This window comes from Calonectris borealis, chromosome 20, assembly GCF_964195595.1.
Source record: "Calonectris borealis chromosome 20, bCalBor7.hap1.2, whole genome shotgun sequence".
In the NCBI taxonomy this organism is placed as follows: domain Eukaryota; kingdom Metazoa; phylum Chordata; class Aves; order Procellariiformes; family Procellariidae; genus Calonectris; species Calonectris borealis.
The window spans coordinates 8,883,572-8,903,270 of NC_134331.1; the positions used below are offsets into that span (position 1 = coordinate 8,883,572).

At 43.8% G+C, this 19,699-nt stretch overlaps 1 protein-coding gene across 1 annotated transcript; it reads right to left on the bottom strand.

Annotated features, from left to right (window-relative positions):
• Window positions 1-1,593: 1,593 nt before the first annotated feature.
• LOC142091032 (myosin heavy chain, skeletal muscle, adult-like) lies at window positions 1,594-19,487 on the bottom strand. Its single transcript, XM_075169753.1, has 38 exons — window positions 19,281-19,487; window positions 19,049-19,192; window positions 18,799-18,955; window positions 18,211-18,238; window positions 18,001-18,112; window positions 17,816-17,908; window positions 17,626-17,689; window positions 17,435-17,533; window positions 17,230-17,333; window positions 17,005-17,143; window positions 15,904-16,022; window positions 15,654-15,803; window positions 14,941-15,111; window positions 13,208-13,517; window positions 13,028-13,098; window positions 11,399-11,486; window positions 11,187-11,304; window positions 10,790-10,913; window positions 10,204-10,340; window positions 9,858-10,113; window positions 8,266-8,508; window positions 7,981-8,157; window positions 7,753-7,898; window positions 7,575-7,665; window positions 7,097-7,486; window positions 6,730-6,856; window positions 6,522-6,640; window positions 6,029-6,225; window positions 5,452-5,635; window positions 5,200-5,365; window positions 4,903-5,027; window positions 4,407-4,715; window positions 4,103-4,306; window positions 3,692-3,817; window positions 3,427-3,597; window positions 3,236-3,340; window positions 3,001-3,096; window positions 1,594-1,876 (listed from the first exon to the last, which is right to left on the bottom strand). Exons 1-38 carry the CDS (start codon window positions 19,485-19,487, stop codon window positions 1,724-1,726), a joined length of 5,820 nt encoding a protein of 1,939 aa, XP_075025854.1. The 3' UTR covers window positions 1,594-1,723.
• Window positions 19,488-19,699: the final 212 nt, after the last annotated feature.

A 19,699-nucleotide genomic window follows, 5' to 3' on the forward strand; every position in this document is an offset into this window, starting at 1 on the left:
CCCACTCCCATCCTTGCGGCCCTGCTAGGCTCAGTGCTCCATGGAGGACCCACCTCTACTTTTGAATACTAGCGCTTTTACAGTAGACAGAGGTGGAAAGCTGTGGACTGTCCCAAGTTTTCAACATCAATACGTACCCTGGCCTCTGCTCCTGAGTCTGCTTCTTGTTTCCTTTTAGTGCCAGCTGAACTTTAATCCTCAGTTGCTGCTGATGTGTTTCTCATTCACTCCACATTGGTCTGCATTGAGCGATCCTGCAGCCTGGAGTCAGCTGCGGTGACTGGCGGTGAACGCTTCAGACAGGCAGTGCTGCAACAGTGGGTACAATTGTGTAAGTTGATATTGCTGAAGGGATTTCCAAATTAACTTAATAGCCCTCAGTTACCGCTAACCTGTGCTTGATTCACTGTACACACAGCCCTGCAGTCTTTGAGGTTTCTGAGAAAATCCTCCTGTGGTCCCCCTGAAAATAAGGGACAGAAGTTACTTGGAAGCTGAGAGCTGTTGGTTCCGTGAAAACATCAGCTTAAGCAGACATCTGTGGGCTTGTCATTAACATACCTTGGCACTGTCCGTGTGTCTTTCACCCAAACTAGAGGCAAGGCTTGACGCATCAGAATAACCCAGCTGAGATGGCTGATAGAGCACATGAGACTTCGCAGTTGTACGTGCCCACTGTGGCTCTGCTGTTCAGATCAGGGTCTGAATGAAGGAAAAAGTGTTTGACAATTTCCCCCTTCCCTTCTTCCCTCATCCCTTTCCCTTCTTCCCCAAAATATAATGTCTGTTTAGCCTGTAGGTAGGCCAGAAGGGAGGCACAGGTATGAGAGGAAGGAGCGGAGGGGTACACCCATCAGTTTTCGTCTTTCCTCTTGCCTGAGGCAATGCCACGTGCAACCTGTTGTGCGAGAGGTGACAAGGCTGATTTTTGAGGTGATGTGTTGAGGAGGCGTGTTGGAGCCCACCAGGGCGGTGTGCGAGAAATGGGCCCTAAGGGGCAGTCCTTCCAGCACGCGGCCACAGGCAGGGCTCAGCATTTTGTCCACTGCAGCGAAACTAGGAGCAGGTGGTGGCAGCAGCTGAGGGAATCTAGGGTAAGAGAATGGCACAGTTTAGGGGCACTATCAATGTGTCGTGACAGTGCTCTGTGTGCCGAATATCGTCTCTGTCAAGGAACTGTCAGTCCTTCACAGTGCAGTGTACTGTGACTTCTGATAACTTACTCAGAGTCTGATGTTTAAGGCTTGTGACTGCCAGGATCAGAAACAAGAGCAGGGAAAGGGAAAAGGAAAGGGACCACCCTCTCTTGCCTCTCACATGTAAAGAAAGATGTGCTGAAAGGACAATGGGAGGAGTATTAAGAGTATGTGAGGGCAGGAGCAGGGCAAGGAGCTGCTGGAGACGGAAGAGAGCACAGGCTGCACTATCAGTAGTCTCCATGGGAATGGCCAGCCTTTAAGTTTGTGGGTCCTCAATCCAGAGTTTGCATTAGCTTCTCCCTTCCCCCAGCCAGGAAAAGCAAGAAAACTTGTGCTGCAATGCAATATCCCAGGCTTGATTAGGAAAAAAAAAGGCGGCACTGTTCATAGTGTGTATGCAAAGGAATCTACAGTCTTTATTCTCTAGACATTGAGGTGGGTACAGAGACTAATTACAGAAGAAAGTGACTGAGAGGTTCACATTTTGTGCAGCCCTCAGGTCACTTTGCTGCCTCGTGACATCCTCACTCTTCCTCTTCTATCTTCCTATGAAACTCCCGACTCTTTGCTCGGAGCTTATTGACCTGCGACTCTGCAATGTCAGCCCGTTCCTCGGCTTCCTCCAGCTCGTGCTGGATCTTGCGGAACTTGGAGAGGTTGACATTGGACAGCTCCTCCTGTGCGGAGAGAGGTAGTTGGTGGTGAGGAGTTCATGGCAGGGGTTTCACTCCTCCTGCGCCTCGGCCTTGTGGGTCTGTGGCTCTTCCCTGGGGGAAGGCACATCTCCATCCCTCACCCACCACTGCTTACACATAAGCCTCACACAGACCTCCTCATCCTCCCCTTTTTAGAAGATCCATTGTAGACCGAGCACAACAGGATTTGAACATAATTCTGCTCTGCAATGTGGGAAGGAAACAAACGGGGCAGCTGGAAATCAGATTTTTTTTTTTAGGTCTGGAATTAAATGTTCAACTACCTCTGCAGACCCTGAGATAGGGTTAGGAATTTGTAAGAGACGGTGAGTCCATGAGATCTCCTCAGTGTCCCTTTCACAAATCCCCTTATCTGAGTCCAGAAGCCCTTGTCTGTACTGGACTGTTTGCTGCAGCAACAAAGCCATGCTCAGACATTCATAAATTCAGGGGGTGCAGGACTTCCGTCAGTTCATCCCTGATTGCAGCATGCCCAGAAATAGGCAAAGGCTCTTTGCACAATTCTAAATGCAGTGCATAATGTGGCTTGGGATTGTTCTTCCCACATCTTCTCTATCTGCTGAGATTTCCCTGGCTGTATCCAAACTGTGGAATTCCCTATAGTAGATGAGCATATGCTGAATCAGAAGGATTTCTTATGCAACATTTTCTGTGTTCCTAGGCACAGAATTCTGGAGTTTTGGCAGGTCATTTACTTCCACATAACTACCAAGATTCTCCAAGTTGCAGGGTCACAGGCATCTTTTGTAAACATAGTTACATGAATTTCAAAATGCTGAAAATATGTTCTTTTCAAAACTTCTTAATATATTACACTATCCATATTATTAATAAGAACTCCTTCTTACAGACTACTTTGTTGTTCTAATGCAAAAAAATATGTGCACTTGCCCTCCTCATTAGCCTTCTTATTTGCTCATTGATTTCATTCTCAAAGGCTAAGCTAATTTATAAGCATTTCAAAGAACTTGAAGCCCTCCATTATTGACCAGGGGCCCTTTCCAAGTTTCTTATATTCATCTCCTCAATGACCATGCTACCCACTTGGAAAGTGTTTCTTGCCAAGCTCTCAGAGTGATACTTACAGCCTCTTCAGATTGTCTCTTGTAGGATTTCACCTTCATTTGCAGCTTGTCCACCAGATCCTGCAGCCTGAGAATATTCTTCCGGTCTTCCTCAGACTAGAGCAGTTGGCAAACAGGAAAGAGAATGAGTTGGTTTCCCCACCATGTGAGTTAGCAATTCCCCTTGGCAATCAAGTGCAAAAATTTTTACTTCCTGCAAGTGGGCGTGTCAGCCCAAGGAGGCTTCCTGCCTTACCTGGTAGGTCAGCTCCTTCACCCTCCTCTCGTACTTGCGCACACCCTTCACGGCTTCAGCGCTGCGCTTCTGCTCAGCATCAACCTCCCCTTCCAGCTCCCGCACCTGCAGTGAGAAGCCCATCTTTGGAGCTTCCCTGGTGGTTACTTACGTGACGTGTTCACTCATGCACGAATACCAGCCCTACGCACTCTGGCCTCCAGCTTCTGGATTTGCTTCTTGCCTCCCTTCAGTGCCAACTGCTCAGCCTCATCCAGACGGTGCTGCAAGTCCTTCACCGTCTGGTCCAGGTTCTTCTTCATCCTCTCCAGGTGGGCGCTGGTGTCCTGCTCCTTCTTCAGCTCTTCTGCCATCATGGCTGCCTGATGAGAGCAAAAGGTCAAAGCCATTTTGGGGCTGGAGACATTTTGGGGAGAAGGCACTTATCTTAAGCAGTGAAAGGAGTCCCCGACTCACATCCGTGATGGCCTTCTTGGCCTTCTCTTCAGCATTGCGGGCTTCCTGGATCGTATCCTCCATTTCACCCTGAATTTGGGCAATGTCTGTTTCCAGCTTCTTCTTGGTGTTGATCAAGCTGGTGTTCTGCACAAAGAGAGATTGCCAGACTTGTGCTCTGAGGTCTTCGATACCAAACCTACAGCCTGAGCCGAGTCTTTACTCTTCAAGCTTGCAATTCAAAATCTGGAATTCTTTTTAAAATGGTGGTTTACAAAATGTGAGTGGTGGGCTCAGGTGTCGGGCTCTGAGCATGCCTTCCCTTGTGGATAGCAGCAGAGAGGCCACTCTAGTACTCCCTATCCTCTGCTATACAGCAGCCCTCTGTGTTTGTTAAGTGTCAACACAACTGCTTTTGCACCACACCCTTACCTGGGTGTGGAGGAGCTGCACACGTTCAGTGGCATCCAGAAGCTCCTGCTCAGCCACTTTCCTTGACCGCTCCGTCTGCTCCAGGGCTGCCCGTAGCTCCTCAATTTCAGCCTGCAACAGGTTTGCTCTGCGCTCCACCATGGCCACCTGCTCCTTCAGGTCCTCCTGTGTCCTGAGAGCATCGTCCAAGTGTATCTGGGTATCCTGTCAAAGAGATAAGAGAAATTGCAAGGAGACACTGTGTGCTTGGGTGCTAAGAGTGTCAGGGATGTCATTTCTCTTTCGGTAGCTTTGCTGAACGGACCTTGAGCACTGCCTGTGTGTTTCTCAGGTTCTTTTGTGCCTCTGCAGCCACGCGGTTGGCATGGCTCAGCTGGATCTCCATTTCATTCAGGTCTCCCTCCATCTTCTTCTTCAGCCGCAGGGCTTCATTCCTGCTCCTGATCTCAGCGTCCAGGCTGCTCTGCAAGGACTCCACGATTCTGAGGTGGTTTCTCTTCATCTGGTCGATTTCTTCATCTTTCTCTGCTATCTTCCTGTCAATCTCAGACTTCACCTGGTTGAGCTCAAGTTGGAGGCGCAGGATCTTCCCCTCTTCATGTTCTAGGGAGGCCTGGACAAGCGGACACAAACATTTGTGGCGTTGATAAAGCTGCTGCTTGCTTTTTAGGTAATTACAGAATATTTCAGGAAATCTCAGCTGGCTGCACTCCCCAGCCACAACAGAGGGGGACCAAGCATTTTTTAGCCATATTTCCCCATTGCTCATATTTTTAGTACCAGTGATTGTGGGCATATACCTCAGCTTCCTCCAGAGCAGCCTGGATTTCAGATTTCTCCTGCTCAATCTGCTTCTTGACTTTCTCCAGCTCATGAATTGCCTTTCCTCCCTCGGCAATCTGCTCCGTGAGGTCAGCAATCTCCTCTGTGGGAACAAAGACCAAGGGCACGGTCAGTCACAGAGCAGAATGGGAAGGGCCCTGTCACACCAAGGTGACAGGCATCTTTGCCGACCTGCAGGCACAGACCCGTGTGGAGCGGTGGGTAGTGGTGGAGAGTGAGAAAGGCCTGCCAGGAGCAGAGGGCCAGGGACTTACGCTGCAAGTTCTTGTTCTCACGCTTCAGCGTTTCCAGGTGGTCCAAGGACTCCTCATAGGCATTCTTCATCTTAAAGAGCTCCGTGCTGAGAGAGCGAGACTCCTTCTGGGAGGCTTCCAGCTCAGCCTGTGTTTCCTCATACTTCTGCTTCCACTCTGCCAGGATCTGAAGAGAAATGGGGCGTGAGTATGGATATGGCAATCAGGAGGGGACGCTCTGCCCAGCAGCCCCAGGCCTGGAGCCCAAAAGACCTTGTCAAAGTTCTTCTGCTTCTTATCCAGAGCTGCGCAGGCGGCATTTGATCGCTCCACGTCAATCATCAGGTCCTCCACTTCATTCTGCAGCCTCTGCTTTGTCTTTTCCAGGGAGGCACATTTGGCATTCACAGCTTCAACGTGTTCCTCTGCATCCTGCAGGCGCTGTGCCAGCTTCTTCCTGGGAAGTGGTAAGCTCAGCTTGTAACTAGGGACTAAAATGAACATTTTTTTTTCGTTTTCACCACAGCGCTGAGGCACTTTGCAGTATTTGGTCCCCATGCACATGGTGCAGATCCTATCCCAGACAGTTATTTTTCTTCCCTTTTCCTTTCCACAGTGTCTAGCTATCCGTCTGCCTTTTACACAGAGCACACATTGCCTTTCTCCTGCATTCTTTGTCATGTAGCCTATTTTCCTTGTGTTTTTCAAACCACACGCTTTATAGTACATATTTCTGTTTCATATAACTTCTCCCCAACCTACTACTAGGCTTTTGCCTTTCAGTATCTCAGTGGTCTCTTCAAATTTCCATTATTGGTTTCTGCCAGCCTTTCCCACATTCCTCACGTACTTGGCCTCCTCCAGCTCCTCCGTGCGCTGAATAGCATCCGTCTCATATTTGGTTCTCCACTGGGCGACTTCGCTGTTGGCCTTGGACAGGGCACGCTGCAGCTCACTCTTGGCTTCCTGCTCCTCCTCATATTGTTCCCGGAGCAAGTCACAGTCATGGCGAGCAGACTGCAAGCCATGGGCTAGGGCGTTCTTGGCCTGGTGGTAAAAAAATTGCAATAAGGAGTAGATGTATCTTGGGAAATTTTCTCTCACTGGCACTTAGCCACTGGAATATATCCCAGAGAAACAGTGAATAACTGACTGCATGAAAAAAAGCCAAGGTCTGATATACTGCAAAAAGCTGGGAGTCCTGTACTGACAGGGCCTAAATTGCATGACCTAATAGGATGTTTTGAACTTTTAATTAGATCACCTTTTGAACTCTTGAACACTGCACCAAAACCAATGAGATGTAAAATATTTATTTCTTATGTAACATGAAATATCTTCACCTTTATCTCTTCCTCTAGTTGCCGTTTCAATTCCTCAATCTGCTGGGTGAAAGCCTGTTTCCCTCTAGACAGCTGAGAAATTAAAGCATCTTTTTCCTCCACCTGGCGTGCATATTCACCTGGAATAGTTTGTAATTAAGAAAATATTTTAACAGTCAAGAGAGTCATTTAGGGAGTTCTCCCATTTCCAAACTAGAGATGGAAGTACCAGATTCTGTCTGCAGACGAGCTCTTTGAGCACTGAGATCGCTGATCATACGCTGATTCTGCTCCTCCTTTGTTTTAAATTCACTTAGTTGGTCTTCCAGAGTGCGGCACATCTTCTCCAGGTTTGCCTAGGTGTCAATCACACATAAGAAAACAGAGTTAATACCTCGATTCTTCCTTAGTTACAGCAGGAAAATGCGTCCAGAAGATGCACTTCACATATCTGGGGACTATGTGCATACACCCACAGTTCTATATATTAGAATTGGAGAAAACAGTTATATTATAGCCTCACAATACTTAAATAAGATAAGATTAAACACAAATAAGACATCACTTTCAAATTACTAATAAAAGCATTTGTGTACCTTGGCTTTGGAGACAGACTCCATGTTACTGGCCAAGTCGTCAATCTCCATCTTCAGCTCACTCTTCTCCTTCTCCAGCTTCTGCTTCACTCGTTGCAGGTTGTCGATCTGCTCCCCAAGCTCAGCTGTGCTGTCCGCATGCTTCTTCCGCAGGGTGGCAGCCGTGGCTTCATGCTGCAGAGTGGCCTCTTCGAGGTCACGGCGCATCTTCTGAAATTCTGCCTCACGCTTCTTGTTCATCTCAATCTGAGCTGCGGTAGCCCCTCCTGCTTCTTCCAGGCGCTCGCTGATCTCCTCTAGCTCCCTCGAGAGGTCAGCCCGATGCTTCTCTGCTTTTGCCCGAGAAGTTCGTTCCGCCTCAATTTCCTCCTCCAGTTCCTCAATACGAGCCTGGGGAACATTACGGACCCTTCACACCCATGCCCTCCTCCTACCTTCCCTGAGACTGGGTGAAAGAGGAGAAGGAACAGAGACTTGCCTGCAGCTCCTTGATCTTCTTCTGTAACTGGATGCCCAGAAGTTGCTCATCCTCGATTTTGCTCTGGATCTGGCTGATTTCAAAGTCTTTCCTTTGCACAAAACAAACCATGTCAGAGTTCAAAGAAAAAAGACAAGTGCACCAGCCCAGCACTCAGGTGCCACACAGCCACACTTACTTCTTCAGTTTCTCATCCAGCTGCTGCTTATCATTTTCCAAATCCATTATGCTGTCATGGGCCAGCTTCAGGTCTCCTTCGAGTTTCCTCTTAGCTCTCTCAAGGTCCATGCGCAGTTTCTTCTCTTGCTCCAGGGACCCTTCCAGCTAAACAGAACAAGACCATCAGTGCTCTGCCAGACAGGTTTAACTCCATACCTGTCCTGTTCTTCTGGACAACCATGCTTACATCATCCACTTGCTGCTCCAGCTTGATTTTAGCTTTGGTCAGCGTATTGACTTTGTCCTCTTCTGCCTGCAGGTCATCCAGTGTCTGCTGATGGGCCTCTTGGAGGGCTTTCTTCTCTTTTGTCAACTTCACAATGGTCTCGTCCAGGGCTGCCATCTCCTCTGTGAGGTTTTTCACCTTTGAGAAGAAGGGAGCAAGTGCAGATAAAAAAATGTTGTTTAAAACTTTATACTGTACAACAAAACAGAGGTCTTTTCTGTGAAAGTAACATCTTCTGCCTCATACCTTGTTTTCGGTGGCATGTTTTTCCTTCTCAACCTTGGCCAGTGTTAACTCAAGGTCATCAATATCTTTCTTCAGCTCTGAGCATTCATCCTCCAGTTTCCTCTTCTTGGCTGTCAGCTCAGCATTAATTTCTTCCTCATCCTCGGCCCTTTCAGTTACTTCTTTAACTTTAGCTTCCAGCTGGATTTTGGTTTTGATGAGCTGGTCACATCTTTCCTCAGCATCAGCCAAAGCATCAGCTTCCTGGTGGAAAAATACTGTTTTTATGGATATGTTTTTTGACATAACATTGAGATGCTTACCTTCATAATTTAGAGTCCCAGATAGCAATTTTGTAGTTAAAAATTTGGTTTATGTTCCAACAGAAAGAAACAGTCACTTTTGAAAGCTAAAAACAAATAAAATTATTTTTAATCTACAAGAAGGCCCGAGTATTTACATATTTGTACAAGATATAGAATCCAATATTTTCCTATAATATCAAACATTGGAACAAAATACATAAATTTCAGTTTAATCATATCTCCCACATTTACGAAGTGCTGAGTGATAAACATATGCCAAGATACATATAAATACCAAAATCACAGTTACGCTCACATCGTTCCTGTATTTCTTTTTTTTCACCCTACTGTCTTTCTGGAGCAACAGTTTCTGATTTAGATTTTCATTACCACAACCGAAAAATACTCAGCAGCTAGCAGCTTTGGCTTTTCTCTGTGAGACCCTCATCAGCTAAGAAGAAAAGGAGTTGCTGGAAAATTTGTCTCTAGGCTTTTTTTACAACAGATGTCCTGTGGTATTTGTTATATTTTGTCTCAAGTTTCAGTCTAGCAGAAATAATATAAAAGAAAAATGATAATTTTAGCAGTGAGTGGATTTTTTCATCTTTTTAGAGTTCAAGATTCTTTAAAAATTGGGCATGTAGATTTTCCTATATGTCACGTACATTGCATAGTATTACTTTGAGGATACAGTCTTTTCTATTCTGTGAATGATTTAATTCAGAAACCACAACATTACAACACTGCAGATGTACCACATAATTTTATGTAATGATTCTGTGATTTAGGCAGGCGAGTGAGAATATTAAATTCTGTTTCCTCTCAGTTAGTTCAATATTACCATATAGTAATATTTCTAACAGCTAAGCCACCACCTGCACCGGAAAGAAACAAGTTGTCTTGTTTAATTGGAGAATAAAGAGAGGAAAGAAATGTCCTCTTAACTTGTCCTAAGAATTCCTAATCGTGTGTATAAGGGTAGGCATACTCAGTTTTGGAGAGAGAGGGAAAAATTACTAGAAGACAAAGATTATACTAATAAAAGTGAAGTTTCTTGATTGCTCTGATGCAGTTTAACTGACAGAGACCTCAGCACACACCATAGAAAACTCTCACCCATGTAATATCTTGACTACAGCTTCCTGACAGTCCTTATTGAAGTTAGTTGTATTTTTAAGAGCACTGCTTAATGAAATATAATTGAATTGAATTAAATTGTAGTTTCTATGTGTCTTTTGAAAACGTAGTTTTAAATATCAGCCTGGTAGTCACAGTTCAGTTGGGATGAGGCACACTGGTAGTACTCACAGCCTGCACTTGGAGCTGCAGGTCATTTTTCTCCTGCACCAGTTTCACCATTTTCTCCTCCAGCTCCTTCCTCTTTGCCTCAGACTTTGCAAGCTCTTCCTTGGTTTTCTCAAACTCTTGTTTCATGTTGGCCATCTCCTTTTCAGATTCTGCACTCCTCAGCAAGGGCTTGATCTTGAAGAACAGCTTCATCCAGGGCCAGTGCTTGACATTCATGAATGCACGAATGTTGTACTGGATGCAGAAAATGGACTCTCTGAAAGGTAAGTCAAATTAATATTAAATGTTTAGACCATGATGACACAATAAGCCAAATACAGTGAACCTAATTTGAATAAATGTCTACCTCCTCTCCACCATTCTTTGGTACTCCACTCTCATCAGGAAGCCCCTGCACCTGGCCTGTGTGCGGGTGATGAGCTGTGCCAGCTTCTCATCTCTCATCTCTTCCAAGAGGCCTATCAGCCCAGCTTTGAAGAACACCTTGGGTAAGAACATGAAAATAGGTGCAGTGTATGTGCGTGTTGTTCAGTGTAGTCGGTATTCTGTCCCCCATGGCAGATAATATGGGAAGTTAAGAGAAAGAACATAAGCACAAAGAATGTATGTAGTGATAGACCCTCTTTTATATCTCCAAGCTTCCAGTTACCTGCAGTTGAGGAACTATAATAGTCAGACATTTTGCCTTTGTTTTTATTAACGCTTGATTCTTTTATTCTGCAATTTTGTCTTAAATTAGGAACTCTTAATTAAGTCTTAATTAAAGCATCCTATGACAATGAATTTCAGTTTTATTCAAATGTTGAGTCAATAAGTACTTAGTTGATTTATTTTAAATACACTATTTGATCATTTCACGGACTATCTGGAGTATCATTCTCAAGCCATGCAAACCAAAACCACATGGTACTTGAAACAAGCTGTTCTTTTACCTTGGTGTGACCGAATTTGTATTGAGTGTGGTCTATATCAATTGATCCAAGAAGTTTCTCACAAGCCTTCTTGCTGTCAATGAACTGTCCTTCTGGGATAGCACTTGCATTTAATACTTTGTATCTGGGGGAGAAAATGGAAGGACTTGCATTGGAATCGATGATCTTAAGGGTCTTTTCCAACCTAAATAATTCTATGATTCTATGAATACAAAGAGGTCTGTTGTTGAGATCAATTGGCTGGTACACCGCAAGAAAGCCTCTAAGAACTGTTGAGAACATAACAGTGCTGCTAAACATAAACGTTAGAGAAGACTTTAGTCACCAGAGGTGAAACTTAAATTTCACAAGCTACTCAAGATGGACAAAATGATCCAGTAAGGGGAAGAAGTCTGACCTCTGTTTAAAATCTGCATACAGGACTCTGTTGGGAAATCCTTTCCTGCAAATTCTGATCCCTTCCAGCACGCCATTACACCGCAGTTGGTGAAGCACCAGTTCATGCTCCATGGCACCTAGCAATTCAGAGCACAAATACATGCTATATTCTGTAATACAGTAGGGAAGAGCTGCACCATCCTGAAAACCTTCTATATGTGAGTCTCTTACCAGGTGTTTTTGTTTCATTTGGGATGATGCAGCGCACAAAATGGGGGTGGGTGCTTCGCAGATTGGTCATCAGCTTGTTTAAATTCTCCTGGGAGAGTCATTAACAAAAAAGTTTATATTAACAAATGTAATTTCCACTATAAGCATCAAGCCCTCTGAAATGAGATAATAAGATATCAGACAAAAATTAGCTTGCAGAATCCTGAACTGAAGCCCCCTACACCAGTTTTTCTGACTTTCCACAGATCTTTGCTGTATTAACTTAATGTATAAAGTTCTTCTGATTAATCTATAGGAAATATCATACTCTTAAACATACAATTTTAATACATTTCACTGACTCTAGTGGAATGCCTTCATTAGAAATTATATCCATCTTCCATTGGATGTACTCAGAGAGATAAACTGGTACCTCTATGAGGCAGTTTGAAGCATACTACAGTAGGCATTTAAGATGGGTCATATATAGTACACTATATAGAATCTTCCTGTTTTCCCCACTGAAAGCAAAAGGAACGAAAATGACAAGCTGAGTTTTATATGTCTACATTACATGTTTATCTTGTAAGGTAAGATGAGAATAAGGTGAGATGAATCCCAGCCTTGTTTTGTAATTAATATCTGTATACTTATTTATAAATAATTATTGCCTCTAATTAGTGGAGGGAAGGAGGTGCCTCCAGAGGACATCTCAGAATATGCAAATTAAGCAGCCAAAACATAATGTGTCTGAACGCTAACATGTCTAAACAAGAGGGATAGTGGAAGAAAGTTTGAAAACATTACAGAAATGCAACCCAAACACAGCACATAATATTTCTCCTATAACATTACCTCTTAAAGTCTTATGACCTTTAAACATAGGCTTATTGCATTATTTTTGAATGGTACATACTGGTAATAATCTCCCATTTGCAAGGCCTAGGCACTACAGCTATGACTATTTTTCTTGGGCATATACACACATGCCCATGTCCTGTTTTGGAGCACTGGCTGGAGGCTGTCAGGTGATCAAGAATCATATGACAGCAGATCTGTAGAAGAAATTAGGCTATATCAAGAAGGGAATCCTAAATGAAGGATGAATATGGTAATAAATAATCTTAGGAGAGACTAGGTATTTCACCTGGCGGAAGTGTAGCCAGGCAGCAAGACCTGGTTATGACAAAGAACTGTCAAGTATCTGATATCTTAAAAATCCATAACCCAAGCAGTGGTGGTATTTCAACTATAAGTGATTGATCCCTGAATCATGGAGAAAAACTAGAGATATAAACGGAGCAAACAGGTCATCCTCCAGCCCAGTGGGCAGAATGTTGTTAAAGGGCAAGAAAAGGTTCCGAAGCCAGAGGTGGGCATCTGAAGGAAATCTCATATATTTTAGGTATATTTTAGAAGTTTTCTGTATGACATTCTTCCATCTGGAAACATCATCCTGGGACAAGTGGAAAAAAAGTTGTGCATTCAGTGGAATGGAGCATAAATAGATTACAGTGGGTTTATTCCTGGCAAGATATGGCCCAAGAACTTCAGGGTCATTTAACACAACTAAGCGAAAAAAAGACTAGCCATTTTAAATGGTGGGTTTACTCCTCATCTTAGGAAGAAATAGTGAACTCTTTACTGTACCCGGAAAAGAGCTGAGACAGTCTGGAAGGAAGAACCCTTCTTCTTGCCACCTTTCTTGCCAGCACTAGCCTCTGCAAAATTGAAAATAAATAAAACAGGTTTTAGATTTTTTCTTTTGCCTTTTATGATTCCTTTTTGCAAGCTGTACATCAGTGAAAATATGGGATTCATAGAACCAACCTGCTTCTGCTCCACCATAGTTGGCAAAGAGTAAGGCCAATGTTTTCAGTGATGATTTCTGGTACAATCCAATGACAGTTTCATTCAGGGGGTCTTTGTTCTTCTCAAGCCAGCCAGTGATGTTGTAGTCTACTGTGCCAGCATAGTGTATCAGGGAGAAGTGGGCCTCAGTCTTCCCTTTGGTAGGCTTGGGCTTCTGGAAGTTGCTGGACTTGCCCAGATGTTGGTCGTAGAGCTTGTTCTTGAAAGAGGTGTCAGTTGCCTTGGGGAACATGCACTCCTCTTCCAGGATGGAGAAGATGCCCATGGGCTGGAAGAAATGTACAAGGGAGACAGATTTTAATTTAGTTTTCAGGACAATAATGACCTTCACCTAGGCAGAGTAGTGGAACACAGACTGAGATACACATCACAAAAGATTATTGTTCAATTACATTTTCTGCTAGAAAGTGAGATTAAAGATATTGATGCTTAAACTTTGCAACACCAAATGAATCATGAAGATTAGCGGAAATTCATTTAGCTTGTGTTGAGAATGTGCTTTATAAAATCAGAGCACTACCTTCTTATCCAGAGGGACTCAAAGCACACACAGATGTCAGATGAATTGAACGTGAGCCAACAATACACCCTCGCTGCAAAGGCAGCCAACTCATCCTGGGCTGCATTAAGAGTGTTGCCAGCAGCTCAAGGGAGGTGATCCTTCCCCTCTGCTCAGCCCTGCTGAGAAACATCTGGAGTGCTGTGTCCAGTTCTTGGCTCCCCAGTACAAGAGAAACATGGACATAGTACAGTGAGCCCAGTGACAGGCCATGAAGATATTTAAATGACTGGAACATCTGACATAGAAGGAGAAGCTGAGAGAGATGGGACAGTTCAGCTTGGAAAAGAGAAGGCTTTGGGGGATCTTATCAATGTGTATAAATACCTAATGGGAGGGGGGTGAAGAAGACAGACCTAGAGGCTTCTCAGTGGTGTCCAGTGGCAGGACAAGATGGAACAGGCATGAATTGAAATACACGAAATTCCATTTAAACAGAAGAAAAAAGCTTCTTTACTGTGAGGGTGGTCAAAAGTTGGAACAGGTTTTCCCCAGAGTATCTGTGGAGTCTCCACCCTTGGAGATATCCAAAATCCAACTGGACATGGTCCTGAGCACCCTGCTCTAGCTGACCCTGTCTTGACCAAGGGGATTGGACTAAGAGATCTCCAGAGCTGCCTTCAAACCTCAGCAGTTCTGTGATTCTAACTACTTATCATCCTGCCAGCCATTGAACTTTCCATCTCATGTGCAGTGCGACTGCCTTCTCATTGTCAGTCAAAGGATGCACATATAAGTGCGACTGTGTGCTGACAGTTATGTATGTCCATCTTTTATGTTAATTTTACAAAGATATAGCTATTCTGCTGTACAAGCACAAGTCTGTTAGAGCTGAAAGGTGAGGAGGACATGCTGACCTGGAAATTGACTCTAGCTGTTTTGGAAGAACACTCTTATTGGGAGTTTAACAATCTTTTGGCACTTGAAAAGACATCAGTACAGACTTGCTGCCACAAAGCTGTGTGAAATCTCCTTCATGCTCACTTGACAGAAAAAATAAACTACAGGGCAAGGTATTTTGAATAACCAAAACTGAATATTTGGACATGAACATAGAAGATCCCTTTGAAAAATGAGACCAAGTAATTATAGAATTTCCATGCATGTAAATGCATTTGAACAGGAAGGATACCTTCTCAATGAGCTCAATGCAGGCAGCCAGGTCCATCCCAAAGTCAATGAATGTCCATTCAATCCCTTCTTTCTTGTACTCCTCCTGCTCCAGCACGAACATGTGGTGGTTGAAGAACTGTTGCAGTTTCTCATTGGTGAAGTTGATGCACAGCTGCTCAAAGCTGTTAAACTGGAAATAAAATAAGAAAGACCCATATTTGCAAGATGCAACAATAATTGCAAAACCTCATCCTTTAAAAAAAAGAAATGCAGTTATCTTGGCTTCATTGTCAAGTTTGTGCATTTCTCCAGTCTGCTTTATGTCTACGTAATGAAACAGAGAAATGCATCAAACTAATTGTCCACAAGGAATTTTTCTTCATTGATAAAAATGTGAAGATAAAATATATTATTTCCTGTATAATCTGAGACCAAATTACAGGCAAAAAAACCCCAAGCTTAGGCCTATCATGATATACATGTTTTTATACTGTCTTGTCCTTGATCATTTAAACCAAGAAATTTTTCTGATCGGACCATTCTATACTTTTGAGTTTGCACATCTTGAAATAAGACAAGTCCTTTGAAAGGTCATTTTTTTCATTTATGGCAAAAAAAGGCAAATAGCTGCAAATAATTATGTGATGATATTCTTTAAAAATATATCTCAGAATGATCATAACATCCATTTGTCACTTCCAAATAGTTCTTTCCCAAATCTTTATTACTTACATCAAAGATCTCAAAGCCAGCAATGTCCAGGACACCGATGAAGTACTGTCTGGGTTGCTTGGTATCCAGCTGTTGGTTGATACGAACAACCATCCACAAGAACATCCTCTCATAGACAGCCTTTGCAAGAGCACCTACAGCATTGTGCACCTATAAGAAAAATAAATGTCTGGAGTTATTATACAGAGCAGAGGAGAATCAAAAGGATCTTAATTCAAAACATGGTTCCAGGTTACTACATGTTTCTTACCTGCTGTGCAGTTTGACCCTTGGTCACATATTCATTCCCAACCTTGACTCGGGGGTAGCACAGTGCCTTGAGCATGTCAGCTGAATTCAGACCCATAAGGTAGGCAGCCTTATCAGCAACTAGAAAGACAGAGGAAAAAGGAAGAATTTAGTGTCACATAGACTTTGAATCCTGGGGTATTCTCTAAAGGCTGCAGGGTTCACATTTCTGTTCTTTGAAATCTTTCGATATACTCTCATAGAGGGAATCTTGGTAACATCAAAGTCATCATTATGTATATTGAGCTTTTCTAAAAGAATTTATGTTTGAAAATCTTCACTGAAGCGTGTAGAAAGTAATGCTGTTTTCAAAAATCTCCTGGCACAAAATTGAAAGCTGCAGCTTGCCAGTCTGAATATTCGTAGTACCTGTGTAGCTCAGGAGCTGCAGTGACAACAGTCAGGCACTGATCTACATTGAGATGATCAAAAACATCCAATATTTAGGGTGGAACACAGAGAGGATATCTGTTCTCTTTCAGATTCAGAGTCTACAACGCTTTCTGAGCTTTGGTTTCTGATGTTCAGTAAAACTCACTGGGTTTTATCCTTTTACCTATGGTACTTCCCACCTTCTGCCTCGTCCTTTAGCAAGAGGAGCCATTGCTCAGAGAGCTGGAGATGTGGGTTGTAGGTCGTGCACCAACAAAGGAGAGGAATCAAATACACCTCTCACACCAGAGTGCCCTGAGTGTCAGACAGGTGAGGGTGAATGGGAACATGGTCCCCCATCCTGCTAAAGCTGAACCACTTGGCTGTTTCACAATTGCAAGTCATATTCCAACAAAGGTATGACTTTGTTAATAATATTACAGGAAGGACATCCATCACTCCTGACTTCCTGGAATTGTATAAAGGACAGTTTAAACTATTAACTGTTCATAGCATAAGATACAAAAATCCTGAGATGAGGGAACTTGATGTACTGAGAAGAGGACAAGGGACAGTTTTTTTGTGGCTTACTGTTTTCCTTGGGATCCTAAGGTCCAACAAAGAACAACTTTTGCTGTCTTCCACATTCACAGCGGCTTACAGAAGGGTTAATTATTGAGTTTGGTAATACCTTCTGTGCCATCTGGCTCTGCCTGCTCCTCTCTTGGTTTCTGCTTGAACTTCAGGTTCCCATAGTGCATGACAGCCCCTGTCAGCTTGTAGATGGCGGTCTTTTCATCAGCAGTGAAACCCAGGATGTCAATGGCACTCTGGTAATACAATCAGCAAAGTGAAATATTTGCACGTTGTATGATGTATGACTTTTGGCTGTTGACCTGTTTTGTAAGTTACTTACATCTGTAGCCATCAGCTCCTCCTTGTCATCAATGCTGGGAACAGTGATCTCACCTTGACTCACAAAAGGGTAGTCATATGGGTTAGTGGTGATGAGGAGCATTTCTGAAAACAAATGGGTTCATAGGTTAAATTTCATTGTTTTTGTAATGTAGTTAAATGTTGCTCAGTGATCCTCCTCCAAAAAGCTCAGTGATGCCTCCTACCAATTAGCTCTGGCTTCTTGTTGGAGGTGACCTGATAAAATATGTGGTAGCTTCTTTCTGCCTTGAGCTGGAAAGTGACTCTTGACTTCTCCAGCAGATCTGGCAAGGAGGGTAGAAAGAATCAGGCACAAGACCACACGTAGAGGTAGAAATTTGGAAAGGAATGTGATCAGGCCAGGAGAGTCTCTTACAAGTTTCAATGTCAGCAGAAGCCAGTTTGCCTGTGGCTCCAAAGTGGATTCTGATGAATTTACCCTGTTAAGGAGAAGAAGCAGCATTTCAGCCTGGATGCATTTCATTGCCGTCTCCTTATGTAAGAATACCACTAGTCCACCACTACTGTTATAATGAGGAGGGATTTTGTCTAAAGCAACAACTTACAAAGCGTGAGGAGTTGTCATTCCTCACAGTCTTGGCATTTCCAAAAGCCTCCAGCAGTGGGTTAGCGCTGATGATTTGATCCTCAAGCGTTCCCTGCAGGATGATAATTATTGCTGGTTATTCTTTCCAAAAATCATGTCAGGAACAGAGGAAAGAATTGATTCAAGCCACATCTATTAATTTACCTGCATTTTGCCAGACTGCTCCTCCTTCTTCTTCTCCCCACTCGCTGCAATTGTTGCAAAGTACTGGATGACACGCTTTGTGTTCACAGTCTTCCCCGCACCGGATTCTCCGCTGTCAAACCAAAGAGAGAAGCAGAGAGCGTCTGGTCAGGCAGGAGGTCCCCTGGCACCGGGCAGCCCTGCAGAGACCCAAGCAGGGAGTGTACATACGTGATCAGGATTGACTGGTTCTCGCGATCTGTGAAAGAGGCAGAATGAAAGATAGTGTTAGCAGTTGACCTGGGTAACACTGAGCTGAACGAAAAGTGAAGCTGTAAATGTAAGTTGAGGCTGGTTCAGAAAGCCCAACAGTACCTAATTCCCTTCTAGGTTCTAATAGCAGTAAGTATAAGCCCAAATGGATGTATAGAGCTATCAGAGGCATGTGGTCCTGAGACGAGCTGTGCATCCACTTGCCCTTCACACAATTCACACCAAGAAATCTAATCAAACTGCCTACCTGTGTTCAAAATATATGGAATAATAACTTTTTCTTTCCTATCAGTTAAAAAAAGTAACAAAGTCAGGTAGTATTTCTCCAGTGGAAGAGTGTAGAATTTCATACAATAAATGCAAATAATACACAGTGCTGAGACTATACATGCTTCTGGGTCTGTTTCACTTGAAATTAATTCCTGGATAACTCAATCAAGTTATCAGTCAAACATCTCTGTGGTGTTTTTAGCTGCTTGTCACAAGCTCAGTGAGATCAGGGGGGATTTTTGGTTTAGATTGCTGTGAGGGAGGTCAAGCACTCACCAGTTAGCATGAACTGATAGGCATTGTCAGAGATGGAGAAGATATGTGGAGGGGCCTCCTGGCGCTTCTTGCCTCGGTAGGCCAACACCACCTCTGGGTTGTACACCGGCAGCCACTTGTAGGGGTTGACAGTGACACAGAAGAGACCCGAGTAGGTCTGCGAGGAAGGGAGACAGCACATTGGCTTCCACCTAGCCTGGCAGAGCAGTTCCTCCGAGCTTCCCAAAAGAATACTGCTGCTGGTACTTACGTAGATCATCCAGGCTGCATAACGCTCTTTGAGGTTGTACAGCACAGCGGGTTCGTGGAGGTGGGTCATCATGGCCATGTCCTCGATTTTATCATACTTGGGAGGGTTCATAGAGAAGATTTGATCATCCTTCACGGTCAGGGTCTGCCAAGGAAACGAAAGATCCATGTATGACAGCTAAAAGCTCAGAGGGGGAATCAAATGCTGTCCTTCAGCCTCATTTTTCACTCACCTCTCCAGCTTCAGTTTTGACAGTGACCTTCCCTGATTCCCTGCTCTGGATTGTCCCTTTCACAAAGGATTCTTTAGGATGAGCCACAAAGACAGATGACTTGGCATCGAAAGGCTTGTTTTGGGCTGCAATTCTTTCCTTCTCTGACTTTCGGAGATAGGGAGCCGCCTCCCCAAAGACGGCCATCTCAGAGTCTGCAGAAGCCATGTCTGCACTTCACTGAAGGGACGTCAGCAGAGGAATCTAATGGGGAGGAACAATACGGCACTCATTATTTACATTTATTCTGTAAGATTGGGAAAAATTTTATATCCTGTGCCTTGGTTTCTCTTCATACTCTGAGTATTTGGAACATCTAATATGAGCTAACTAGTGACTTAATTTTTAGGTCAACTTAGAAAGTAAGAGGTTTTCATTGA

Coding starts and splice junctions, on each gene's coding strand:
- LOC142091032 (XM_075169753.1), bottom strand. CDS start 19,487: ATGGCTTCTGCAGACTCTGAGATGGCCGTCTTTGGGGAGGCGGCTCCC. Junction 13,518..14,940: donor GCATTGAGCTCATTGAGAAG/GTATCCTTCCTG, acceptor CATTTCTTCCAG/CCCATGGGCATCTTCTCCAT. Junction 13,099..13,207: donor CTATGGTGGAGCAGAAGCAG/GTTGGTTCTATG, acceptor TCAATTTTGCAG/AGGCTAGTGCTGGCAAGAAA.